Here is a 26,465-nt window from a genome sequence, read left to right on the forward strand (position 1 = left end):
ACTAAAAAGAATCAGCTGGGACAGATGCAGTGGCTCACACCTGTAATCCCAGCATTTTGGGAGGATGAAGTGGGAGGACCGCCTGAGTCCAGGAGTTCAAAATCAGCCTGGGCAACATAGTGAAACCCCATCTCTAATTTTTTTTAAAAAGTAAAAAAAAAAAAAAAAAAACACAAAAAAAAACCATATGTTATAAACTCCACAATATATTACTATTTTTGCTTTAAAATATTCAATTATCTTTAAAAGAGATCTTTTAAAAACATATTTTATATTTACCCACATATTTTTTATTTGCAGGCATGTTCCCACCTACGTCTTTGCACTTGTTTCTACTCCTGTCTGGAATTCTCTTGCTCCAGCAAGCCATGTGATCAGTTCCCCATGTTCTCTTTAGGTCTCTATTCAAAAGTTACTTTTTCAGTTAGACCTTCCCTGGCTACTTTAGTTAAATAGCTATATATCTTCACATCTATTTCCTTATTTAACTATCAACGTCCTTATTTAATTCTCAACTATTAATTATCCTTATTTTACAAATGAGGAAAATGGAAGTCAGAGAGATGAAGTGAATTGCCCGAGGTCACACTGCTAGTAAATGGTAAAGCACGTAGATTGTCTCCAGAAACTTCTCAATATATTTATCTTATGTACATGATAGTTAGCCTATATAAATATTTATATATATTTATCATGTGTATACACACACCTATAGATATATCCCATCTTCAAGCTATATTTCATCATAGCTGTTTCTAAGTCCTCCATGACTGATGCAACTGGTAGAGACTTGGAAGTAAGATGATGCACTGACCCAGCTAGCATTTACTGGGCATCTGCTACTAGGTGCTAGGCGTTGTGATGAATGCTAAGGATATAGAGATGAAAGATGCAGTTGCTGTCATCAATGACCTCACAGTTGGGAATAGGGGGAAGACAGACACTTAGAAGTTCCATGGAGAAAGAACTAGGTAGGCCCCAGTGGATAAAAAATACTGAATGAAGATTCTAATCCAACACAAGAAAGTTTCTAATGGTCAAAGCTGTCTGAAAATGAAATGGGCTAGAGGGTGGAGTTCCTCTCACAGGAGTTGTCCCAACAAAAGTAGGGTGACAGTTGAGCTGGCTGTTATAGAACGGATTGACTTAAACATAACATGGCTGATCAGGAGCCAGGTAACCAATGTGAGCTAGGGTTTTTAAAGACACTTTTCAACAAAGCGACTATTTGCAGAGATGTGTGTAGGACTAATGGAACTAACAAGAATTTTGATGCACCCAGGGGACTAGCAGAAACTAGAAGGCATTTCCACTTCATGCCTGAAGGCACAGGGGGAGTCTGATTAAAAGCCAGAGCCTAGGAAAATAGGCTCTCAGAGAGAAAAAGAATTTCTAGAGAAGCAGCAACTGCCAGAACTGGAACAATACAGCATTCCCAGAAACAATATACCTGCGCTCCTCTATCCTTAGGTTGTTCGGTTATTTGCAGTACCACTTATTCACCAAATGCAAGTGGAAGCCAGAGGCAAGCGCCTGCCAGTGACGCAGTTGGCAAAGGAACTAATACTGTCCACAAAGGTCAGTGTCCAAGGGCACCCAGCAGGGCAGAAGAGGGTGAAATAGATCCAGACAGAAAACGCAGGATAATCAGCAGAGTTGGTTTTAAGGGCCCTTTATTTATTCAGAGGCAAATTTTTTTTCCCTTTAGACTCTACAAATGAACAATTGGGAAGCGAACCTCAACTGTGGCGTGAGTGGGGCGTGGAGAAAATTGGATCTGAGTGGATAATCTGGCTCTGCCCTTCTCACGTCTCTTCGCCACGCAGCGTCACCGTCATGCTCGCCGGTGCGCACCACCAGCCATCCCTGCCCTGGCGCCTGGACGAAGCTCACGGGCTGGGGAGCCTCTTTCCTGCGCCGGTGATCAAGGGCGTCCCAACTCACTGAGGGCCAGGAGGCGAGGCTTGGGCACACGTCCCTTCCTGCCCGGACGCTGGTGCCCGCGGGGTCCTCTTGGCCCTGCTGGGAGCGCAGGGGTCGCGGCGACCATTCAGAACCCCGGCTGCCAGACAAGCGAGGCTTTCCACGTGGGCAGAGGCGACGTTGTTCAGGTGGCAAGGATCCAAGGCTGAGCCTTCCTCCCTCTGCGTCCACCCACTGCCCCTCCCCATCCCCGACCTAGAAAAGGACACGCACACAAAAAACTTTCGCCACACTATTAATATATTCGCGTTTCCTCCCACTTTCCCAATGGGCTACCAGCTGCAGAACTCCTGAATAGAAAGCTTAATTGTGCTTTGTCATGCAGAGTACCTCGATTTTCTATAGAAGGTTACAAAGGGCCATTTGAAGTATTTCTTTCTCGCCTAATAGTGAACCATTTGCATAGGGCACCTCTGCGCCTGCCAGACCCAGGTAGCTGCGCCGAAGCTCCGGGGGCCCCGGAGTAACAAAACCCAGGGCGGTTTCCAAAGGGCACCCTACCCCGCCTCTCGCCCAGCGTTTGGACTTTTCTCTCCAATTCCCTCGGGTCACGGCCCGCCCTAGGCAGCTGATTTGGAGGACGCGAAATATGGCCTGCAGGCCGCGGGTGCCCAGCCCGTCCGTCTGATATCTTGGAGGCCTCGGGCCATCCACGCCCTTCTAGCCTGGACCGGAGCCTTTTTTAGGCAGGGTCTTCCGAACCCAGGTGGTGTTTTTCATCTACTATCTGCAGGTCCAGAGACCAGGCCTTTGCCCACGCGGGGTCCTCCACCCACTTGCTTCCCACGTAAGGCCCAAGTGAGGCGCTGAAGAACTGGAAGTTGATTATGATTTCGATACCACGCTGTTCGTTTCTCCTGGTTGATTGACAGGGCTGCGTTCAGAATATCTTTTCTTGTTGCTTGTTTTGACAGTTCAAATCCAGGTCTGTGTGACATATAAAGCTAATAAAATTCTAATTTCATTGTTAATCTTATTTCATTGCAGTATAGGTTTTTACCCTCACACCTGCATGGCAGGGTGTAATTCCATTAATAAAAAAAAATCAACATATTCATTGCATGTCTTTTCCCTGATGATATATTGTGAGCAGTGTGAGTTGAGAAAGAGCCATTTATTCCCACCGTGAATGAGCCTGCATGGGGGGGAGCTTCACCTGCCCCTCAGTCAATTAGGAGTGTATCGAAAAGTCTAGCAGAAAACGAGTTAAATTAACCGTTGGCTAATTTCCTTGTGTCCCTCCTACATAATCCCCCCTTTTCAGCTTGCCCCAGAAATTACCACATGTTGCAAGGTTCAAATAGTGCCTAATGAAACAGTGACTAAACGCTTCTCCCTCCAGTGCCACCGACGGGGGAGCCCTTTCGCCGGCCTTCAAAGCTTGCAGGATTTCGTGGTTCTGGTTCCCGTATCCAAGAAAAAAAAAAAGAGAAGAAAAGAAAGAGAAAGAAATTTTTGACAAGCAGAAAAAAAAAAATCTAAGCTGTCAATAACTCTCGATCCAGCGGGTGAAACTACATTACTGCCCACCCACTTCCTGCCACCGACATGCAGTGGGATTCCGAGATGCCTGTGCCCACAGTAGAGACCCAAGTAGGAATGGCAGCTTTAGCATCCTCCTCTTTCCCCGGAGAGCTAGGAGGATTGAGCCATGGCCAGGGGAGACTGGATGGGGAAAACGGCCAGGAGAACAAAGGGTGGGGGTGGTGGGCGGATATCAAGGCAGAAGGAGATGGAGACAAGACAGAGAAATGCAGGCAGAGAAAGATCACTGCGGAAGCAGATGCAAAGGCAAAAAAAAAAAAAAAAAAGACAGAGTGACAGCAAACACACCTCTAAGTCTCAACTCCCTTATCCCGAGTTAAAACTACATGTATGGCTTAAGCAACTCGTCAGCCTCTAGCAAAGGCATTTTGAAGCCTTGACATTCAAAATCCTAATAATTAATCATTCTTATTAATTAATTAAGGAGGAAAGGAGGAAGGTGGCTGGCTGCTGCTAGACCCCAAACAATCTAAATTAGGATTTGTGAAGGAGGTCTCCAAAAGCATGCACTCCCTCTCCTTCCTATTCTTTCTTTTTCACACTCTCAAAAATTTCCATTATAATCCTTCAAGGTCTGGGGCAGGCAGAGCTTCTCACCCTGCTCCATCCTTTCCCAGCAAACTGAGACCAAGCTAGCTTCTGCTCCTTGGAGCCGGCTGCCACTGATAGGCAGGGAGCTCTTTCCCATCGGGAGCAACTCCCACCTGCCTTTTTTTCTCTGCACCTGCTGTGGGTGGTTTCTCCTTGAACTTCAGAAACCAAGTAGTTGCCTAGAATTACTTTCGCTACAGTGCTCACAGGCTAAATATTACTACATTCTCTCTTTCTCTCTCTGTCTCTCTCTCGTCTTCTCTCTCCTCTCTCCCCTTGCCTCCCTCTCGCTAGAGACTTGAGTCCCCTATTTGAAATGGTGCAGCTAATACAAAGTCATCAAAGCACTATGGTTCTTGTCTTAAAGTGACAGCCTGCTTTATGAGACTGTTTGAAATACTCCCCTTGCTTTTCAATGTCTCTCTATCCATCTTTGTCTGCTCTTCAGAAAAGGGGACAATATAAAGCCCAGCCTGGCGAGCTCCCCACGCTCAGGCCTGGGCAGTGCCAACCTCCGCCTTTAAGCAGATTGAAATTGTCACTGCTTCATTAATCTGAAACTAGTTACTTTCCTAAGCACACAGCATACACTTCCGATCTGTTAGGATTCACTCAGGGGAGCCCCTGGGGCCTTCCTGGGTTTGGGATTTAGAAGGCTCAACAAAGATACAGCAAGGGTTCAGGAAAACATAGGGCTCAGCTTGAAGAAAAGCAGTGCCCAGTACCGAAGGGCGGCATTGACATCAGTATATTAAGAGAGCACAAAACACTATTTTCAGAGACAATGGGATGCCCAGGATTTTGGTGGGTACACTTGAGAATAAGTAGTCTGGCTATGGCAACAGACAAGGTTATCTATTGCCACATGGAGCAGCACTAGAGGTCTCACAGGCCTCAGAATTTTTTCCCCAAATGGAAGAAACTTGAATCCAAATTTCTTTGCAAGTTGGAGTTTTGTTGATTTTTTTTTTTTAATCTGAGTTCTGATTCAAGTCTGATTCTAAGAGATGTCTTAAGTTCTGTGCTTCTTTGGCCCCTCCCTTAGTTCCAGCCTGTGTTGCCCACTCCAAGTGCCAGACGTTGGATGTAGAAGCTTCGGATCCTTATAGAATTTCTATGAGACAAGTTGCCCCTTTTCTTCATACCCCCATCATTAACAAAAGACAATACAAAGGATTCTATTAGTTTTAATATTTCTAGCTGGCTTAGAATAGCAAGTTTTGGGTTCCATTCTATGTAGTTTAGGGAAGAGACATGGGCATTTTTTAAGAGAAGCTCAATTTTCAGTAATGTGAGCCTAAAGATTTATAAAATAGATTTATATTAAATTATGTTAATAGACGCCTAGTAAATGCACCATTTAATTGCATGGAAAAAAATGTTCCCTTTTAAAAGGTCTGTCACCTTAACAGGTACATTCAAAGATTCCCTGTGAATAATGAAAATAGGAACAATTGCTTTGATGCACCGAACTGCATTCATCGTCTAGGACAGCTTTGGGCTGTGTTTGGAGAAGATGGGAGGAGCTCTTTTGAAAGAAGTGATTGCTCCTTTAAACCCGATTTCCTCTAGCAAATAGGTTCTATTGGAGTGTCATTCTCCTCCCCTCTCTCACACTCGTAACACTGGGCTTGAGATCATGCCCCAGAGCTCTCTCCATGTCTCTCCTCCTTGTTCAGACTGTTTTTCCTCCCCATAACCCAACACTGAGCACCTCCCCATCTCCCTCAAAGAAATCTCTCATTAAAAGCGAGTGGAACCTGCAGGAAAGGTATAAGTGGGAAACAAAAAGAAAAAGAAAACCTGGTTAAAAATTACTCTTTTCCACCTACATCATCACCATCAAAGGACCCTCTCTGTCTCTCTCACACACACGTGTCTCATGCATGCATGCACTACACACATGTACATACAAAGACCCTGTTGCCCTCTGTGACCACTTTTAGTTAGAACCACCACCTTTCTGGCAATTGTCTGACCACAGTTAGAGTGTGCCAAGCAAACTGCATTTCTAATCCTGACCAGATATAACTGGACAGAATTGGTGGGGCTTTGTGGCTTGGGGGGGGGGGGTGGTTGGCAATGAGGAGATGGAAGGGGAGGTCAGAAATCAAAGACTTCACATCCCCAAGTGTTTTGTCTCTCCTAAAATTATTAGATATCCTTTAGGGGAGTGGGGAAGAGACTGAGCTATGATGACCACTTCAGAATAAGAACCCCAGAGGAAAAGAGGTGTATGGGCACCAGTGTCTCCATCATGCAGGCCCACTGACAACCTAAGGATGGGCTACTGAGTCAGTAAACTACTGGCCTAGTTTGCTATCAGTATCAGGCCCTTGGCCTTAGGCATTTGTTGGTGGCTGAGTGGGAGAGTGAAGGGGAAAAGTCTCTGTTCCTCCTCTATGCTCTGAATGTCTGGGCTGGGCCAGGGCACATGGGTGAGAGGTCATCCTTCCTGCTCTCCATTCTGCCTTCCACCCCCAGCTCTTTTCCTGTTTAAAACTAAAAAGAGTCTTGTTCTCAAAAAGATGGACTCAACCACACTCACGGCTGGTGCTACCCACTGATTTTCTCTTGGTGGAGCAAGTTCCTGCTTTCTAATTCTCATTTTCATTCTCTTTCTTTCCATTCTTTCTTTCTTTCCATGACCTCTCTAAGAGGTCATGCTCTGGGGGAACAGAGTTCTGTTTCTGTTTTTCAAGTGGGGCATATTGGAAACTAGTATCTAGTGCTTCCCAGGTAGAGAAATTGTCAAGGGTGACGCCATACATCTTAAACTTTCCTCTTAAATGGGTGTTTGATATCAAGATTATTTAGCTGAGAATGTGAGTTTCTGAGGGTTGGCTTAAATGCTCTTAAACTAAAGTGAAACTGTTGGTCTTTAGAATCAGACCGACTCCAAAATACCAAAGCACTATTCTGATTTGAAAACTTCAAAAACATCAACTGATATTTTTTGAGAGGTGGGGATAGGGGAACATGTAAAACTTATTCTAGCATAGTAGGAGACCTCATACTCCCTTCTGAAAGTGACCAAAAAAGTCCACTCTGCATCGGATGTCCCAGAAGGAAGACCTCTGGGAACCCTGGAGAACTTTTCTTCTATGGAGAGTGTCCCATAGGTATCGCTACGCTTTTTTTTTTTTTTTTTTTTTTTTTTTTTTGCCTCTGGGCAGAAATACTTTGTTTATTCTCCTTTCCTTAGGGAACTTCCCCAAAGATCGAAGCAAGAGGGGCTGGGGCCATCCAAGCAGATCCAAACCATCTAAACAGGGTTGGCGCTGCGGCTATCTGCGGCATGGCAGAGCTGGGCCCACCGCGCGAGGTACCAGGTGTTCCAAGTGCGTGGCTCCGCAGGGCCTGGGAGCCGGGAGCCCGGACAGGCTTAAGAGACTGTAATCGGGGCTAGTCATGGACATAGGGGAGGGCTAAACCCGAGCGCTGAGCCCAGAGGGGCCGGGCTGGGTAGATGGAACGGGGACCAGAGGGGTCTCCCCACAGCCCAGAGGAAGCTTAGCTTTGGGCAAGAGCGCAAAGAGCTGCAGCAAGGGCTTTTTGTGCTCCTTATTTCCCCTGGTGGAAATAGTCTGCTAAACTCCTGTTCTTTGCGCCTGCACACTCCCTTCCTCCCACCTCTGTTCTCGCGCGCGGAGAGGCCTGCTTCTTGGGAAGAAGGGAGACAGAATCTTTTGGAAAGGCAGCCGGCCTGCGCCTCCTCCCTTTCGTGGAGGGCAGGGCGAAGATCCCGGAGCTCTGCGCGTGAGAGACAGGAGGAAAGAGATCCAGAGGCCTGAGCTTCCCAGGCCGGGCAGTAGTGAGCCGGCTGTCTGGGACCTCTGCGCAGGACAGAGCTCAGCACGTTGCACAAAGCGCCGGCAGCTCCCTTTTCAGCCTGACACAGTGCGGACCCTCCTCCCTGTGTCCCTTGAAGGAACGAAGAGGGATTTTCCTTCTGAGCCTAGTGTGTGTGTGTGAGTGTGTGTGTGTGTGTGTGTGCGCGCGCGCGCGCTAAAGACAACACTCAGGGAAAACCGTGGCCAGTTATAGAACCCCAACCGCACCTGGTGAGGTTCAGTCCGACCGGCCTTAAGTAACTCAGACCTAAAGCCCTTGTGTATGTGTGTTGTCATTAACTCCTGTGGCTTGAACCTATTGGGTGGCATCTTTATAGAACCTAATCAGAAATCACACCAGTTGAGGATTAGTGGGGCTCAGCTTGCAGGGAATGAGACCTCTTCGTTTTCCTGTTTCCAGCTTCTTCGCTTCTCTCCCTAAGATAACAAGCCCAGGCTGCACTGAGGAGAGAGCCAGTTGCCCTGCTGAGGGAAGAGCTAGAAATAAGTCTTCTCTGGGACCAGGCTTAAAGGAAGTGATTCTGCTAGGCTATGGGAAGGGGGGTGGGCGGGAGGGGACTACAAGGGAGCCAAATTAACTGAACCTTAGGGAGACCGGGAAAAAAACCCCAAAACTCAAAGGTCTAAAGGCATCTCTGGGCTGCTTTGAAAAAGTGAGATTATAGATCTTTGAAAAGAATACTTCCTGTCCCTGACTTTTTGTTTTCTCAACGTTAAAAACCCGCTAATTCTGCTTGTAGCATCGTTTTTAAGTTTCCACTGTTTGCTTCTGACCTGTTTGATGGATTGTTGCTCTTCCTAAAACTATTCTGACTCTACAAATTCCTTCACATAATTCAAGTTTTCGTACTGAGAGAAATGAGGAAGTAGAAAGAAGAAAACAAAAACTAGATGGGGGATTTTTACCCTTCCTTGCTAAATAAAGGTTTACCTGTCGTTAATGGTCAGTGTCATTCTAAATGGAGTGATTGTCCTATCAACTGTGAGGAGGTTGCCTATTTTAAGGATGGAGAGGCACTGCCTGGTAGATGCCATCATGACTAAAGGTGTCTCCTTGGCGAAAGTTCTGTTACATAGAAAACCTATTGAGCCATAAACTCCCTCAGTCAAGAGACCCACATTACCAGGTTCTTACTCAACATTTTCCTCGAATTCCTCAGACAGCTTTTTCCTGCATATGCCTTTCTCTAGACATTGGAGGAGGGGGCAGGAGAAGATAGGGAGAGCAAATACCACAGATTTAAAATTCTGGTTTTTGTTTCATTTATTTAAATAAATATAAATATAAATTTTATATAAAACTATTCACATACAAAGGGACTTCCAGCGACTTAGATTTTAAATTCTCCCCAGGCGAAATTTCAGAGCGCAAGACCTACAGGGTCTAATTTTCTAAATTATTTTCAACTTGGGTATTTTTGTTTGAAAACTACAACAGAAAATAATCAATAAAGCCTGTGTTCTTATCGAGTTCTGAAAGAGAGTAGGGATGGAGAAATGACATGTGCTTTCAAAAACCCCATACAGTGTTAAACTTAAACCAACCCTGTTTTTCCTCTGTTATACGACGAGAATGAGTTGAATTATAGGTTATTTACATTTTTAAAAAAAATCTATAACTTCGAGTTGGAGCCCCAGATAAACAGGTCAAGAAGGAGACGCGAAGGGTCAGGCCCCGGCTTGTCCATTCCAGAACTTCCAGGTTCGTTTCTTCTCCAGATGGGACCACTGCAATGAGCAAGGATTTTGGCCCCTGGGTGCCCCACGCCTTGGCGTTGCCTGGTCTGCCAGGAGCGGGGGATGTGAGGGAGGAGGCCCTCTCTCATAAGGGGGAAATCTCCTTGTCATCGTTGGCCGAGGCCGGCGACAGGGAGTCCTCATCCTCGGAGCGCGCGTAGTGCACCTGGCTCCCGACGCACTTGCAGCCCGCGTGACTGTTCCTCTGCGTGCCCTTCCCCTCCTTCTTGTGCTTCACTCGGCGGTTCTGAAACCAGATTTTCACCTGCTTCTCCGACAGGTTCAGGTAAGTGGCGATTTCAATCCTCCGGAGTCGAGACAGGTACATGTTGGAAGAGAATTCTCTCTCCAGCTCCAGGAGCTGCGTGCTAGTGAACGCCGTCCTCATCCTCTTGCCATTGGGTACCTGGCTGGCGTCAGAGCCTCCTGCGGACCAGCGAAGAGAGGGTAGAGAGGTAAGGCTCGGGCAAGGCGCTCCCACCCCACGTGCTAACCAGGACGCATTTCAGGGACCCACCCGGGGAAGCCCAGCCGAACATCTGTATCCCTTTCCCATTTCAAGGCACGTGGTTGCTTAGTGGGGAAGAAAAGAGACGTACAAAGCAAATAAAGGTCTTCGATGCGCAGGATGCGAAGTCACAGGATTAAAGAGGGATGGGGGCTTGCACTATCTGATCGTCTCCCTTTGAGCCAAGCGGAGAAGTGCGCAGGCTTAGCCAAAAACGTCAAAACGCTTTAGCCAGCCCCGATGCGGGGATGTCACACAGTTTCAAACACACCCACCCCAAACCCCAAGCAGTTAACCTCCGGTTTCTCCGCCGTGACGTTCGAGGTCCCTAAGGCCCCAGTATTAATAAGGCAATACTCGAGCACCTACTACTAGGAGTAAAACGCACCAGGCTGAGTGGAGAAGCTGGCAAACTAACTTCCACCTTCGTGGAACTTCTGTGGCTGACTCTACAGTTACACTAAAAGCCCCTCCTCCCTCTTCACCCTGTCCCCGGGCTCCCACTTCCTCCACTGGAGGTGGAAAGTTTGCTCCAGGAGCGCGAAAGGCGCGGAGCGCAGGTGCCCCAAGACCCCGCCCTACCCATGGTGAGGCAGTGGAATCTCCGCGGGTCCGCCACGTTGTAGGTGGTGGCGGTGCAGACAGGTGCGTGGTGTTGCGGGTGCCCCAAGGCCGCCGCGGCCGCCGCCGCCGCCGCTGCTGCTGCTGCCGCCGCCGCGGCCGAGCCAGGCTGCTGGGGCTGATGGTGGTGATGGTGGTGCTGCGGTGGGTGGTGGTGATGATGCGCATGGTTCATCCGCGGGCAAAACTGCGCGTCCCCAGGAGCAGAAGAGAACTGGCTCTTAAGCAGAGGCAGTGCCCCTGCGGCCCCCGCCACCCCACTGCCTCCGGCCCCGGTAACCCCGGCCCCTGCGCCCCCGCTGCCGGCGCCCACAGACCCCCGAGAGGAGTGCAGGTGCGAAGTGACGCAGAGAGGGCACACGCAGAACGCGCCGCTCTTGCGGGACGGGCAGCCAGGGCCGGACACGGACATCACCAATGGGGACGGCATGCCAAGCGGGATGAAAAAATCCGGCCCGGGGTGCGGTTCAGGCAGCGAGGGCGCAGGCCGTGAGGTGTCCTTGATGATGAGCGAGTCGACATAGAAGGAGCGCGACATGTCGAGAGGGGTGGGTGGCTGGAAGCCCCGGCCGGTCGCGGCGACCCCTCTCCTCTAGTGTTCTAAGCTCTGCCCTGGGAGCCGCGCAGACACGGGCAGTCAAGCCCTTGGGGACGCAGAGGTGTTGGCGTCTGGGCTGGGAACAAAGGGGTCCCCGGAGAGGGCTGGTCCTCACGTCCCCCGCCCGGAGCCCCGGCTCGGGTATTTTATAGCCCCCCACCCTGGCACGTGATGCTGCGGAGTACCGCTCGGCTCAGGCTCCTCGGCAGCTCCCCACCCTCGGGATAGGCTGCCCGAGTCACAACAGAAGCCGCGAGGAGGGGCGGGCGCGCGGCGGGGAAGAACTCGGGGGAGGGGGATGGGGGAGACTTTGCAAAGTGTAGGTTTTGTTAATTTCCCGGGGAGGCCGGCCTCCTCCCCCTCTTTCTCCACGCTTTACTGAGAAATCACAGCGCTGCATCCTCCATCCCACCCCCTCTCGCTACCCTGGTCCCAGCCTAACTCTTCCCCACGCCCCACCGCAAAGCGTACCAGGTGGGGACTTGGAGGCCTTTTTAATAGGAATGCTCAGCGTTCCCAGCTCCTCAGTGGTAGGGGTGGCTGCGGCGCGGTGAAGTGTGAGGCCTGCGGTTTGGAGCAGGATTGTGCGGGCGGCGGACTGGCAGTCGTCCAGTCCCTGAGCGCAGCTCTGGCAACGGTTACACCTACCCCTGTCCACAGCTTTTGGACTTGGCAGAGGTCATTCAGGTGGTTAGTTCAGGACGGTCCGGCGCAGAATAGTGAGGCCTCCCAGCTAAGAAACCGTCAAGCTTTTTATGCTGATGTTCGACAAGATCTGAAGTGTCTTTGTACTTGGGGCCCTCCTGGGGCCACTCAGACCAACGACCCTTCCTTGTTTCCCTTTCTGATCGGCACCTCCCACTTCCGCAGAGAGAGATGTTGAAGAGTCACCCTTTTCTTTCTCCAAGTAGTTAACACCATGGCATTCCAGGGCAACCCTACAAACTCCATCCTGAAGATTTTGGAGGGAGGACCTCAAACACAAGCCCTCCTAAAGACGGAGAAGGGATTAGATAGACCTTCACTCTGGGTCTGAAGATTTCCTGTCCCTCATTTTTACCAATCTTGGGCAGCTTAGCAAGGCTAACCAGGAAGCACTCTTTCCTCTGCATCTTAAGAACCTAAAAAGGATGAAGAGGATTCAGCCATCCAGGGAATCTTGCCTCTGATTGGCAGAAGTGGCTTTGTAAGGGAAATCTCTCTGGTCCATGGAAGTCTAGCGCACCCCTCACTGCCCGAGAGAGAGTGGCTGCCAAACTATTGGGACTATTTATCTTCGGAGAAGGCAAGGCAGCAGAGGTGGCCATTTTCTCTCTTCGTTTCCCCCTGCAGAAAAGCGGGCTGGGGCCATGAGGCTGGGCAATAGCTAGAAGTCTGATCCTTTTTCCAGAACAGCTAACTTCAATCCTGAGTTCATGATGGTGCTAAGAAACTTAGAGACAGGACTCCCTCCACCTGAGAGAACAAGGTGCCCAAATCCAGGAGAGCACTAGCTAGAGGCACGGCTCTATCTTTCCATCCTCTGTCTTCCTCTTTCCATCTCTGTGACGGTCTCTCTTGCCTGCTAGAGAAGTGTAATTGGGTTGTAGGGATGCCCGCTCTGGGGAGCCCAGGATTTATGGATGGCAATTAAAGTTTTATGAATTGCAGCTGAGGCTGGTTATTGAGCTATTTGAATGTGATTAGAATTCAATTAGAAAGCGGTTAGTGGACGGTGGGTCTCTGGAGTGTAAACAGACAGCTATTCCAGAAATGTGCTAATCCAACATCTTGTGACAACAATTAAGGAGTCTCAGGGCTTAACATGGGGCAGCTCAGCTGTAACTACTTTTGTACCACAAGGTCTGCAGACGCTCAGCCTCACCCCAGCCCGCCCTTGTTCATGACTGGAGGATCTAGGCAATCCCTGAAATCATTTCAGCCCCAGGAAGAAGGCTTGGAGCCACTGATGGAGAATGGCAATAAAAAAAACTCTGCTGAATGGCAGGATATTTTTTACAGTCCTAAACTGTCGAAATAGATGACTCGATTTCCCCCATTCACTTTGCAACTATACAAGCATATATAGATGTAGATATAGATATAGATATAGATGTAGATATAGATATAGATATAGATATAGATACAGATATAGATTTTTTTAAGAATAATAGCTTTCTCTCTTTTCCTCCTCTGGGTTAGGTACCAGGTTATCCACAGTCTGTTTTGGGCTGATGGTTTGAGTCGCAATGTTCCCAGCGGTTTGGGATGTGTTCAGAGGAACAGCTCCTATGCTAAAGTCCTAGAAATCGCACCCATGTGCAGACCATTTTACTTTAGAGAATCTTAACTATGCAAGAGGCTTGTGCATCTTATTCAATTTGTGTCTGACTATGGAAACTTTCATTTTTCAGTGCCAAGGAATTTTGAGAAATGTGAGGGGCTCACGGGGTTTCCTAAAGACTTCAAGTGGAGCAGTGGTTTCAGACCAGGCTGAGGTTGAAAGCAAGACCAAGTCTGAAAAACTTGCCCCTTAGGGTACTTGGTTAATTGCTTCAGCCCACCAAGAGCAAGTATACTGGAATCCTATTTCTTGCATAGTTTCTGTCCACTCTGACTCACTTCTCTAGTTCTCTTTGGATCTCTCAGTGTCCACCAGTCTCTCTCCCTCCTTCTCTTCTTAGTCCAGCCCCTATCTGGCCCTACCTGCCTATCCCCTCCTCAAAGGAAGCCTACCCTCCATGCCCCCGGGGCAGCACTGCCCCCACCCGACCCCGGCCCTGCCCAGCCCTACCGTTCCCCAGAGTGCAGTGCCCTGAACCAGCAGGAGACCCCAAGTTCAGCTTTCTTTTCCTGAGAGGGAGCAGACAGACCATTGGCGTGTGCCCATGGTGCCTGAGCCACCACATAATTTTATTTCTCAGTGATTCTGTCCGATAAAATTTCATCGTCCATTAAGTAATCCCCAAAATGAGAGCTCTTATGAGCCTATAATGAGCTCTAATTGCCACGACTCCGGGAGCCACGTGGAAGGATTTATTCAGTATTAAGCAGTCGGGTACAGAGTACAGGCTGTTACCTAAGCCATTACTTTCATAATTCAAGGAGAAAATTAGTTCTTTTAAAGGAAGGGGGAAATCTTTTCGGGACGATAGAGTATGGTTTTGTCTTCCTTGAGTGCAAGACAGTGTCACATATATGATGGTAACAAAATTGTTCTTTGTACTTCCTCCTGGCCAAGGCACTCCACCCTTACCCTCAACTTACAAAAAAAATCAAAGCTATTCTAGAAAGAACAGCAGAGGCATGGCCTTCTTGTCTCTGGATTCTCCAAGTTGAGCCTGGGTGAGCAGTTTCCTTTCAGCCCAACCTTGAGATTTGAATTCTTAGTTCTAGCTTCCAAAAGGTCTCCAGTACTTCTTCCCAGCTCTGGAATGGCACCTGACCTGAACCCCACATTCCTGTCTCACTTCTCTTTCTTCCTGTTTCCTTTCATGGGCAAAGTCAGGAAAAGTAAAGGGCGGGGACTTAGCGTTGCTTATTCAACAGGCCACAGAGTTCTGACCCGTTCCTGTCTTAGCTGTTTTTTTCAGGCTGTAACTCCCACTTTGCCCCTCCCTCTGTGTCCTCCAACCCCCGCCCCCCCCCCGCCCCCCGCCCACCACCACCACCACCACCACCACCACCACTTTCATCCGCAGTCCTTTTTTTCTCTTAGTTTCAGCATTTGCCCACATGGTTCTCCTGCTCCAAATGGAGGCTGCAGGCAGGGCGGGACAGCCCGGGAGTTGGCGGAGCCGCCTCGGATTTATTTGCTTCTCTTACATTGATTTCATATTAGTTTCCAAAGCGATGAATGATCTCAAAGCTGGGTTTTGTTAGCCGAACACAAACAGGAGACAGGACTTACTTGCCCCCAGCTCCCTTTAATGAGGTCATTATCAAAGCGTGAACAAGTCTATGAATGTTTTATTGAAAGTGCATCGTTAACTTGTATCCATCCTTTTCTCCGAGTGGCATTGTGATATTGCTGTCTGTGGCACATCTTACCCGATATAGCCCGAGATTTCCCCATTCTCTGTAACCAGGCAACCCTTTCTGAATACCCAAAAATTGAAAAGAACCGCTTAGTCTTCAAGAAAGTCCTCAATAATAGTGGAAAAGAACAAAGATCCAGGAGACAACAAAATGCCACAGGGGTGACTTTTCATGAGCAATTATCTCTCATTAATCAGAAGAACAGCTGCAATATTAATTTTCTCTCTTTCTTCCTCTCTTTTCACAGTCCCCAACATTTGAATAATCATAAATTTTGATTTTATGAAGGAGTCACATTTTCAGGGGCTGGAGGAAAGCAGCTACCTAGGTGAAGACAAGGAGAAAATGCTCTCATTTTATTTTATTTTTTGTTTGGGTAAAGCTGCCAACAAAGCAAAATGGAAAAAATAAAAATAAGAAATGCCAGAGAAAATGCCCCCCCCCTTTCTTCTTCTAGGTGGCTTTTGAGAATAAGAACTCTCTTCTCCCCCACCCTCTGCTCACAACGACCCCTCCTTTCTTTCCTCCCCCTGCCCAGACCCATTCCCCAGTTTTGCTCTGAGCAGGGCGGAGGGAAATGTCCCTGGCGTCTGGCGTGGGAGTTTCAGCCGGGTTTCTGCCCGTTTAACTTGCAAACGTGAAGCCAAGCGTTGTCGATCTGACCAAAGAGACACTCTTTGGGCGTAACTTGCATTGTGGCCATCAAAAGCCCGCCAGCCTTGGATGAACTGAGACGTGTATTCAGCAGAAATGGGGCGCTCGCTCTCCTTTCAGGCTCTGGAGAGGCAATTGTTCACAGGATGTGTAGCCAGGGTGGAAAACGTGGGTCCCCATATAAGGCTATAACCTGCAAACGAGCTTGGGGGAGTTAAAAGAATCTCATTAAAGCCCCGGCTGCAATTAGCAAATACACACTCATAGAGAACTCAAGCTCCTCTTGAAAAGCTGTGGGTCAAGATGAAAGAGGGCAGTTGGGAGCTAGTCCCCACATTCTTGTACTGCTTAAGTGATGGGGGGCTCAGGAGCCAGGCTATTCCTTCAGCTGCCCCAATATTGTTAGTTTTAATGCAAGGCCAGGGAAGGACTTTCTAGAGGGAGGGCAGGCTGTGGGCCCTGTGTTCATGCACCACCAAAAATAATCTTGCTTCTCCCTGGTGTTTATTCAGAACGGATGGGCTTTTGAGAAACCTGAATTCGCCTTTGTGCTCACCACAGTTGCAAGAGTTCAATTCGGCCCTCTGAGAAGAAGCAGCGGGGAGAGGGGGGTTGGGGGGGGGTGGTAGTGGAGGTCTTCTGAGCAATAAGTGAGGGGTTTGGCTTAGAATTTCAGGAACAGCCCAGTTGGAAAAAAGTTTTGATGGCACTGAACGCCTGCCACACAGCCCCTCTGCTCCCCACTTCACTTTAATTGATATTCGCCCACCCCCAAATCCTCAAGCCGGACAAGGCATCCCTCTCTCCCACCCTCAGAGCTCTCCTCTGTCATCAGAATAAAATTTATCGAGCGCCTACTCTGTGCCCAGCGTGTGCTAGGCACTGCAGGGAGCAGGCCTGAAAAGGCCAAGACAGTATCCAATAGAATATTGTTTCATTTCAGTAACAATGGCCTGAGGTGGGGAACAATTATCCGGATAATTGAAGCAAATGCTTCACCTCCCTCCTTCCCTCTCCAGTTCTCCTGGCACTTACTATTTTTTACTACCCTATTCAGAGATGTGGTTTTTGTATTGGAGGGCGGGCGGGGGAGGCAGGGAGTGTGGAAGAGGAGGGTTGAATTATTCACATGCATACCAATTCCCCACTTCCCTTGGCCTAAATTTTCTGAAAGCTTGGAGCCAAAATAGCTGCTTAGTTATGGGAGCAAAGACTTAAAAAAAAAAGTCACTAAAATAAGAGCAATTCTTTATAATTTTTAGCAGCCCAGCCCTTCTGGTTTTCGACCTTGGTCATCTACAAAAATCACCTGGAGAGCTTTATAAAAATACTGATTACCTAAGGGATTTCGATTTAATGATGTGAGGCTGGAACACGGCGGGGTGGAGATGGAGGGGGAGACAGAAGTCAACCAGAATTCTGCCTGCGGTTCTGATGTAGTTGAGAAATAAATGATAAATCCTGCCCCCTACGCCCTCCTATCATGGAATCTGAAGAGAGCAACGTAACTTCTTTGAGCCTTATCTGGTCATTTGATAGTTGGAAAGTGTGTATTGAGCGCCTATTATACCCCAGGCTGCGCGCCAGGGAATTCAGTAGCGCAAGACCCGCCCCCGGGGAGTTTCCAGGTTAAGCGAATCAACAAATTAACTCGGAGCTCGTGAGTTAAAAAGGTCGTGTGAATATGAAAGAAAAGCTCAAGGGGCTCTGGGTGATGATAAAACCAAAGCTTGAAGTGACATTTAAACGGAGACCTGCAAGATGTGCGGGTGTTGGCCTGGGAAAGAGGGATGGGGAATGCGTTCCGGGCCACCGAAGGGTGCTGATGGAAGCCTCCGAGAGTTTCTCTTGGTTAATTGCAAAAACTGAAAGGAGGTCAAGGAAAGTGGAGAAAGAATTTCAGTTTCTGCATCTGTAAAATAGAGAAAATGCCACCGTCTTCGAGTTTTTGTGAGGTTTTAAGGACTCCTTAACACCAGGCCTGGTGCCTGGTAAGGCTCGTGGCTTCTCTTGTTGGTTTTATTATCTGAGACCTGCAGCTCCATGGGCTCTTGAAGCTTGTAAATGAGGTATCAGAGTCCCTGGGCTTGGCAACGAGGAGCCAGGAAGCCGCTGCACAACCATCTCTCCGTCCCCCCGCGCCTTTTCCCGGCCGAGTGTCGCCCTCTAAGGCTCCTCCGCAGCCTGGCGCTCGCACACTGAAGGCTCCCAGTGTGGGGTTTTTCTAGCCCTCGGTTTCTGGGCATACCTTTGTTCAGCAGCTACATTAACCTCGCCACTCCCCGCCCCCGTCAAAGGCTCTGGCGTCCTGGCCGTCCCCTCTTGGGACTGCATCCTAAATTTGAAAACGTTCCTGTGATATTAGAAACCTCCCAGCTTTGCTGCACACCGACCTGCTTTGCATGGGAGGAAAACAGTCGCCTTTCGAGTATATGACAATACTCGTAGGTACATTTTCCGAGCTCTCACTGTGTGGCAGTTCCTGAACCAAGAGCCTTGCCTGCATGACCTCATTTAATCCGCGCAACAGCCCTCCCAGATAAAATGCCATTATTTTCTCCGCATTATGTTTGCGGAGAACCCTATTTGAACTACTGAAGTTCAAAGACTGAACCAAGGTCACACAGCTAGTGATGGCAGAGCCTTTTAGGCACTAAGTAATACTAACCACCTAGTAACACCTAGCATTTATTGAACACCTACTATATGCCTGGCAGTGGGTGAAGGCTTTAACGCCTCCTTTATTTCTCACAGCAACCCTGTGAGGTAGGTGCTTTTATTACTTCCTTATTTGTTGGCTGTCCATTTGTTGGTTAGTGTGGTTGGTTTTCCTATATATTAAAGTTTCTGAGGGCCAGTCCAATGTACAGACTGGAATTAGAATGAGGACAGGGGACATGATTGTTTTTATTCACCTGTGCGCAGAACACAGTAAGCGCTGAAAAACATTTGGAGTGGATGAAAGCAATATTATTATTATTTTATTTAAAAGCCCTCATCATAATCAATCCGTATGCTTGTTGACTGCAAACTGCTCCTGGGCAGAAACTGGGTCTGTTTTATGTATTCACCAGTGTATGCCAAACGTCCAGCCCAGAGGTAACATATGTTAGGATGGCAATTAATATTTGTTGAATGAATGATTCCTTATTTCAGATAGGAAACGGAGGCTCTGAGACAACGGTAACCTGGCCAAGGCCACATAGCAAGTGGCAGAGGGAGAATTCCAACCATAGTTTCTAACGCTGAGTCCCTTTTTCAGTTTCCTGCGCTGTGTCCCCTGGGCATAGGGATAGGGCGCGGGAACCCTGTGCTGCGCGGCCGAGGACGGTTGTAAGTCCGTCCTCACTCGCCCGCGTCCCACACCTGGGCGAGGCCAAGGGAGGCAGAAGAAATGAGACGCTGGAGAAGCCGCTCCGAGCAAGAGGGTAAACAAACAGGCTCTGGGGCTGCGCGAGGCGCTCTCTGCGCGACAGCTCCTACCCGGCGCTCTTGCTCCCACGGCTCTAAAACCGCAACCTACTCCCTTCCTACAGTCTCGGTCTCCCTGGGTCTCCGCCTCTCTCTTCCTGGCTAACTTACTTCTCACTGGGAAACCAAGGAAAACTAAACGATCGCACTGATCCCACAGCCTCAAAACAAGCCCATCTGCAAAGGCCACCAAACACCCGCGCCCACACCCGGCACAACGTCCTCTCCGCGACGGATGCGCATGCGCGAGCGCGAGTGAGGAGGCAGAGTTCGCGTGTGAGCTTGTGCGCATGCGTGAGTGTAAGTGGCTAGGGAGTCCTTGAGTGTGTCTGCGCGCAAGCGCGTGTAAAGAGCGAAGGAGAGGTGGGGGCGAGTGTGCATGAGCGCGAGCATAAGTGTACTGTCAAGAGTGAGATTAAGGTACGTGGGCGTGATGGTGTGTGAAGAGGTGAAAAGTGAATTAGAATGAGGGTACGGAATGAGATTGCTTTTCCTTTTTTATTTTTAAATTATTTCAATAGTTTTTTGAGGAACAGGTGGTGTTGGGTTACATGGATAGGTTCTTTAGTGGTGATTTCTGAGATTTTGGTGCACCCATCACCCAAGCAGTGTACACTGTACCCAATGTGGTCTTTGATCCCTGTGCGCGTAGCTGTGTGAGTGAAGCGTGTTTGGGAGCATGGGTGTGTGTGAATATATGAGTGTATGAATGTGTGAATGTGAGGAATACGAGAAACTGGGGGTGTGCACAGGGTGAGTGCGGTGTGAACGAGAGTGTGAGAATGTGCGTAGAGAGAGCAGGAGTGTGTCTGCTTGCGCCCGGCCCCTCAAGCCCCGCCTCCCCACTAGGCACGCCTTCCTTTCGGTGGGGTGCGCGACGGGCGCAGCCCAGTGCCTCTGTCCACGCAGACCCGCTCTGCTGGTCCTGGAGCCTGGAGTGGGCTGAGGCTTGAAACTGGCGTCACTCAGCGAGCCAGAAAGGAGTGGGCGGGAGTGTCTGGGGGGTGCGCTGTCTCCCCATGTAGAAGCCTGGACACTCTAAGTAGGAGGGGCTCTGGCAGTATTGCTTCGAGGTCCTCCCTTTCACCTGCCCCCAGTATTGCTCACCCACCTGTGGATCATCTTTATGTTCATGTACTCAGGGAGCATCCATGGTGTGCCTATAGTATGCCAGGCTCTACTTGGGCTTGGGAAACCATGAGAACAAGATAGCTTAGATCTCACTCGTTTTGGAACTTCCACTGGGCCTTTTATTGATGTGTAACCAGCTTGCAAAATGCCAGTCATACACAAGTTTTGTCGCCTCTGTCCTCAAGCAGAGGGGCATGGAGATTATGAGACAAACACTGATAGTAATAAAACGATGCATTGAAATCAGTGCAAATCCATTTCATCTCCAACCCAACCTCACCCTTTCACTGCACCACTGAGTTTGGGATTGGGTTTAGGAGGTCCTGGATGTGAATCCACCTTCTCTCTGACCATGGAAATAATAATGACCCTCTTCTCACAGGATGGTTGTGAGCACTAAGTGAGTTAAGTCTGACATCCCTTGGCTCAATGCCTTGCACATACTTAGCACTCAGTATACAAACTATGACGATGTTGATGTGTGATGATGTTCCCTGAGTCTGATGGAATGTTGTGGGGAAAGAGGGAGGATGTGTTTGTGAGCTACAAAGTTTAAGGGATTATTTCTGGATTTAGATTAAATTAGGCCAGTCGTGGTGGCTCATGTCAATAATCCTAGCACTTTGGGAGGCCGAGGCAGGCAGATCACTTGAGGCTAGGAGTTCGAGACCAGCCTGGCCAATATAGTGAAACCCCATCTCTACTAAAAATACAAAAATTAGCTAGAGTGGTGGTACACGCCTGTAGCCACAGCTACTTGGGAGGCTGAGACAGGAGAATTCTTGAACCTGAGAGGTGGAGGTTGCAGTGAGCCAAGATTGCACCACTGCACTTCAGCCTGGGCCATAGAGCAAAACTTCATCTAAAAAATATATATATATATATAAAATAAATTAATTAAATTGTGTATAATTTATACAGATTGAGTATCCTTTATTAGAAATGCTTGGGACCAGATGTGTCTGAAGATTTTGGATTTTTTATGGTTTTGGAACATTTGCATGTATATAATGAGATATCTTGGAAGAGGACCCTAGTCTAAACACAAAATTCATTTATATTTCATATACAGCTTATTCAGTGTACATAGCCTAAAGGTTTTTTATACAATATTTTAAATGATTTTTTGCATGAAGCAGTACGTTTTAAGTACTTCTATGTGGAATTTTCCACTTGTGATGTCATGTTGGTGCTCAATAAGTTGCAAATTTTCAATACTCAGCCTGTATTACATTCTCCTCTAGCATCAGGCTAGTATTATAGTATCAGATACTTCATCCTCATCCTTTACTATGACTTCTTTTCTTCAAACAATGTTATCAAAAGTGCTGTTACCAAGGGAAATAAAAATGCAGCAAGAACCTATAGGAGCTGAATATTCTTTTAGGCAGCTTTGGAAGCATTTTTAGTCCTGTTAAAATGGAAGGGAATATTTTCACAGTGGCACAAAATGAATGCTGTAATTTAACCTTGTGAGCAAAATTTCTGATTAAATATGACATAGGAAATATGTTTCCTGATTAGCCATGTACCTCCCTGGAACAAGGTATTGTATAAACAATTGCAAGACATACTTATTTTTATTTTAGAGAAGCTGACTTACTAAAAACATTTTTTGATATTTTGATCAAATATTTTGATCACTATATATATATATATATATATATATATATGGAACATGGTGGTGGGATCATAGCTCACTGTAGCCTTGAACTCCTAGGCTCAAGCTGATCACAATATAATTTTGTTTAAAACCAAAATTTTTAAAGATTGGATTTCATTATTGAGATGTTTTCCCAAGGAAAAAAAAAATCAAAAAGGAGGCTTGAAAGATTGGAGAATTGATTGCAGATCTAGGTTCTTGAATTTAACAGCAAGAAAGGAATTCTGTCCTTATGTAACTGACCTATCTCATGTTATATATCTAGGGAAACTGAGGTCTTGAGGGATGAAATGGTCTTAGTGGTCAGTCTCTCCTACAGTCACCAAATAGGACCATATCAGCTTTGTTCCTCTACCTACAGTTTTATACACTTGCAGGAAGATGCCCTGGAAACTAGGAGAAGAGAAGGTACAGGAGTTCCAGGTTCCTGCATTACCCTCAGGTCTCTGTTGCTGGCATCTCCATCTTCTGGTGGCTCTTGCCCAAATCCTTTGAATCTTCTGTGACTCCTCTCTTGCTCTTTCTCTAATCCTGTACATTTAACCCATCACGAAGTCCTGAAGGCTTTATCTTCAGATGTAACTGGAAACTGACCACTTCTCAACACTCCAACCACTATCACATGGGTCCAAGCCATCACTACTGCATAGGGATGACGGGGTTCATTCTTCCTATACTTGCCTCTACAATCTGTTCTCAACAGAGCAGCCAGAAGGATCCTTTTGAAACAGAAGTCTGATCAGGTCAGATCAAGAACAAAAGGCCCTCCATGATCCCACCATGGCTGTCTCTGACCACTCCAACCACTGGCCTACTTGCTCCCTCTGTTTTCCTTGCTGGTCTGGCCCTCTCTAGCCTTCCCCTCTGTTGAGAACTCTTCCCCTACAAGCTCACACATGTCTTACTTCCTCACCTTTAGGTCTTTCCTCCAAAGACACTTTCTTACTATCTTTTTTCTTTTTTTTTTTTTGCTTTGAAATTTAGAAACAAATTTTATTTATGATCTGAAATGAATTCCACAGTTTCCAGAAAACTGTGGCTTACATAATAATGCATTGCCTCTATCATGTTACAACATGCATTAGACTCAAATACAAAAATCATGAAACAAACCACCATCCTTCAACAATTTCAGCAAAGATAGAATGCCTAAGGAACAACATAGATGGATTTGCAGAGGATGGGCTGTTTTACTTCAAGCATCATTAAAAAAAGAGAACAAATGCATGGGTTTTTGGGTATATACATTAAATTGAATGTTTGGCACTAGGAGTCAGGGCATTTTGTCATGTAGCATTAACACATATTAGAAAATTGTGTAGTGTCAAAGGGGTAGAACCACCAGCATTCAAGCAATGTTGTCAACTAGGCAATAAAATGTTCTACTGAATGTTTATTCTTTGTTCTAGTTACTGCATACCCTGGTAGCAACTTTGAAATGAGAATAGGAGCTTACACTCCTTTTATTTTGTTTAAAACAGAACAGAAAACAAACTGAAACATAAGCCCTGTTTTACATTAACAATGTTAAAGAACATCCATTTTACAAGAAAAAGACTAGAACAAAAAGTGTTTCCAGATCTCAGGCAAATAACAGTAAGTGGTCTGTAGACCAGCACAGGGCTTTGTGGTGGTACTTAGCAGAAGCTACTTTGTAATCACCGCCAGTAAAAAGAGATGCAGAATTCTTTGCCAGATATTTTAGGAAATCATGCAAATGGCCCAACAATAACACAAGGCTCTTCTCATCAAGGGATATATAGGCCAACATTTCTCCAATTCTTACAAATAACCTCAGTAGGTGTGTGCTCCTTAAACCTGGGACACAGGAGCATCAGGGTGAGCCAAGAGGATTTCTGCATACAGGGGCCTCTCATATTTGTAGAGCAGCTGAGTGCCTAACATCACATCGAAATATTCTTTTATTCTTGTCACAATTTCATTAACTGCCTATGCCTTATTATCGACGTTTCCCTGCGATGTTTTGCAATTTGCATACTCTTTTAGAATTGCATCTACATTTTGCTTAGCAGGGAGTTAAAACAGCTGCTTCTGCTTGGTAACTAAGTCCCCGTCCCCAACAAGCCATGGTTTCGATTCTTCAGGCATCTTCACTTTAACTTCCATTCTGTTCTTAAATGCGTCCTCGCTTTCAACAGTGAGGTCTGCTCAGGCTCTTTCCTTCCTTGGGGTCTGAGGTGCTTTGCTGGTACTGCCCCCATATCTGTTTCCAGGAGTCCTCTGTTTGTTCTTTCTGGTCTTCCTCACAGATCCTGAAGCTAGGAAGTTCTCTGCAGAGCAACCCCGCATCTTCCTGAGAGAGGTGGTTCAAGATTTTTCTGCTGCGGACCAGCTGCCTTCTTTCCTGAGGAGGCCCCTCTCATCTCTGCATGTTGCTTCTAGTTGGTTTTTTGAAGTTGTCTTCTTCTGCAGATTGAGTCCATGAGTTTGAGAACCTGGCTTTCTGGAACTCATTCAACCCTGTCTTTATTCCAACCAACAATCTTTCTTCTTTCCAAGAACTCCTAGGGATTTCCCAAATGGACTCTTAAAGATCTTGCAGGATGGTCTAGGAGGATGAAGTGGGAGATACAATCCAAGATTCTGTAATCAGAGGTTTCTACAATCAGGATCAGATCTCCTGAGCCTTACTATACAGCAAACTTAGCTTTTCTGAATTGTGACGTGAAATGAGAATCCAGATCTTTCTAGCTGCCACTTTCTCACTCTTTTCAAAATATCAAATCCGCTACTGTGCCTTCTGCACTCCCAATCCCTTTTCCATGCTCTATTTTTTTCTCCCATAGCAGTCATCACTTTCCAACTATATGCTACATAATATCCTGCATTTACGTTTATCGTCTCAATCTCCCTGCTAGAATGGAAGCTCCTGCAGGATATTTATGTCTACTGGGTTCATTGAGAACAACCATCCTATGAGAAGAGGGCCATTATTATTTCAAAGAGAGGGTGAATTTACATCCAGGACCTCCTAAACTAAACCCCAAACTCAATGGTGCAGTAAAAGGGTGAGGTTGGGATGGAGATGAAACAGATTTGCACTGATTTCAATGCATCATCTTATTACTATCATCATCTGTCTCATAATCTTCTCCATGCCCCTCTGCTTGAGGGCAGAGCCCAAAACTTGTGTATGACCAGCATTTTGCAAGCTGGTTGCACATGAATCAAAGGCCTAGTGGAAGCTTCAAAATGAATGAGATCTAAGCTATCTTGTTTTCATGGTTTCCTAAGCATATAAAGCAGAACCTGGCAGAGGAGATGCTCAATAATTTATGAAGGATTGAAAGAAGAATGTCACTGTTCTAGGTGGATGCTTCCTCACCATTCTATTTTACCTGTGTACAGGACTGCAGTTTATAAAGACTCCAACCAGTTATGTCCTTGGGTCAGCACAATTATTTAAGCTAGATAGGACTTTTTGTGTTTTTTTAACTATTATTTCCACAATAAGATATTGAGAGGTTAAAGGACTTGCCAAAAGCAGATCCTGGATTTAGACTTGCAGTCAAAGTATCATTTTGTTTTTGGTGGGAGACAAGTTCCCTTTCCAGACCTCCTGACTAAATGAGGAAAACTAATAAGTTACTGGATTTACTGTGGATGCTTCTAAATCCAGTGGCCCTGATATTAGGGCTGAGGTTCTGCCTTCACTGTTGGCCTGTGGAATTCTTTAGCTGCTCACATCACAGCTACATGAGCGGTTTTTGGGAAACACACCATAATGGCCACATCCTCTTGTTTTTATAATTTACACGGGGTTGAAAACAAGAGATATTGTCTTGTTGTTAGCTAGAGCTCATTTGGAGTCTGCCCTGAGTCTCTGGACTTGGCTCGATGCCCTTCCTCATCTGACTGCTCTGGGCAAACCAACTACTGTCTTAGTCATTGTATTACTCTGTTTGGATTCTCTGTCAGTCCATCAGATTTAGCTGATGAACTCATTGACTGAAAACTGATTGAGCAAGACAGTGTCCCTAATTCTGAATGCATACACAGCACTATTGTCTTCCACAGATACTTCGTAATAATTGGCATCCCCCTACGAAATCATTGGTATCTCAATAATTA

At 47.0% G+C, this 26,465-nt stretch overlaps 1 protein-coding gene and 1 pseudogene across 1 annotated transcript; both read right to left on the bottom strand.

The window, feature by feature from the left end:
- Positions 1 to 9,219: 9,219 nt before the first annotated feature.
- Positions 9,220 to 11,559, bottom strand: GSX2 (GS homeobox 2). Its single transcript, XM_054486218.2, has 2 exons — positions 10,801 to 11,559; positions 9,220 to 10,136 (listed from the first exon to the last, which is right to left on the bottom strand). The coding sequence occupies exons 1-2, from the start codon at positions 11,375 to 11,377 to the stop codon at positions 9,796 to 9,798; spliced, it is 918 nt and encodes a 305-aa protein (XP_054342193.2). The 5' UTR covers positions 11,378 to 11,559; the 3' UTR covers positions 9,220 to 9,795.
- Positions 11,560 to 23,955: 12,396 nt separating this feature from the next.
- LOC129034550 (mortality factor 4-like protein 2) lies at positions 23,956 to 24,848 on the bottom strand (annotated as a pseudogene).
- Positions 24,849 to 26,465: the final 1,617 nt, after the last annotated feature.

This window comes from Pongo pygmaeus, chromosome 3, assembly GCF_028885625.2.
Source record: "Pongo pygmaeus isolate AG05252 chromosome 3, NHGRI_mPonPyg2-v2.0_pri, whole genome shotgun sequence".
In the NCBI taxonomy this organism is placed as follows: domain Eukaryota; kingdom Metazoa; phylum Chordata; class Mammalia; order Primates; family Hominidae; genus Pongo; species Pongo pygmaeus.

Coding starts and splice junctions, on each gene's coding strand:
- GSX2 (XM_054486218.2), bottom strand. CDS start 11,377: ATGTCGCGCTCCTTCTATGTCGACTCGCTCATCATCAAGGACACCTCA. Junction 10,137..10,800: donor ATTCCACTGCCTCACCATGG/GTAGGGCGGGGT, acceptor GCTGGTCCGCAG/GAGGCTCTGACGCCAGCCAG.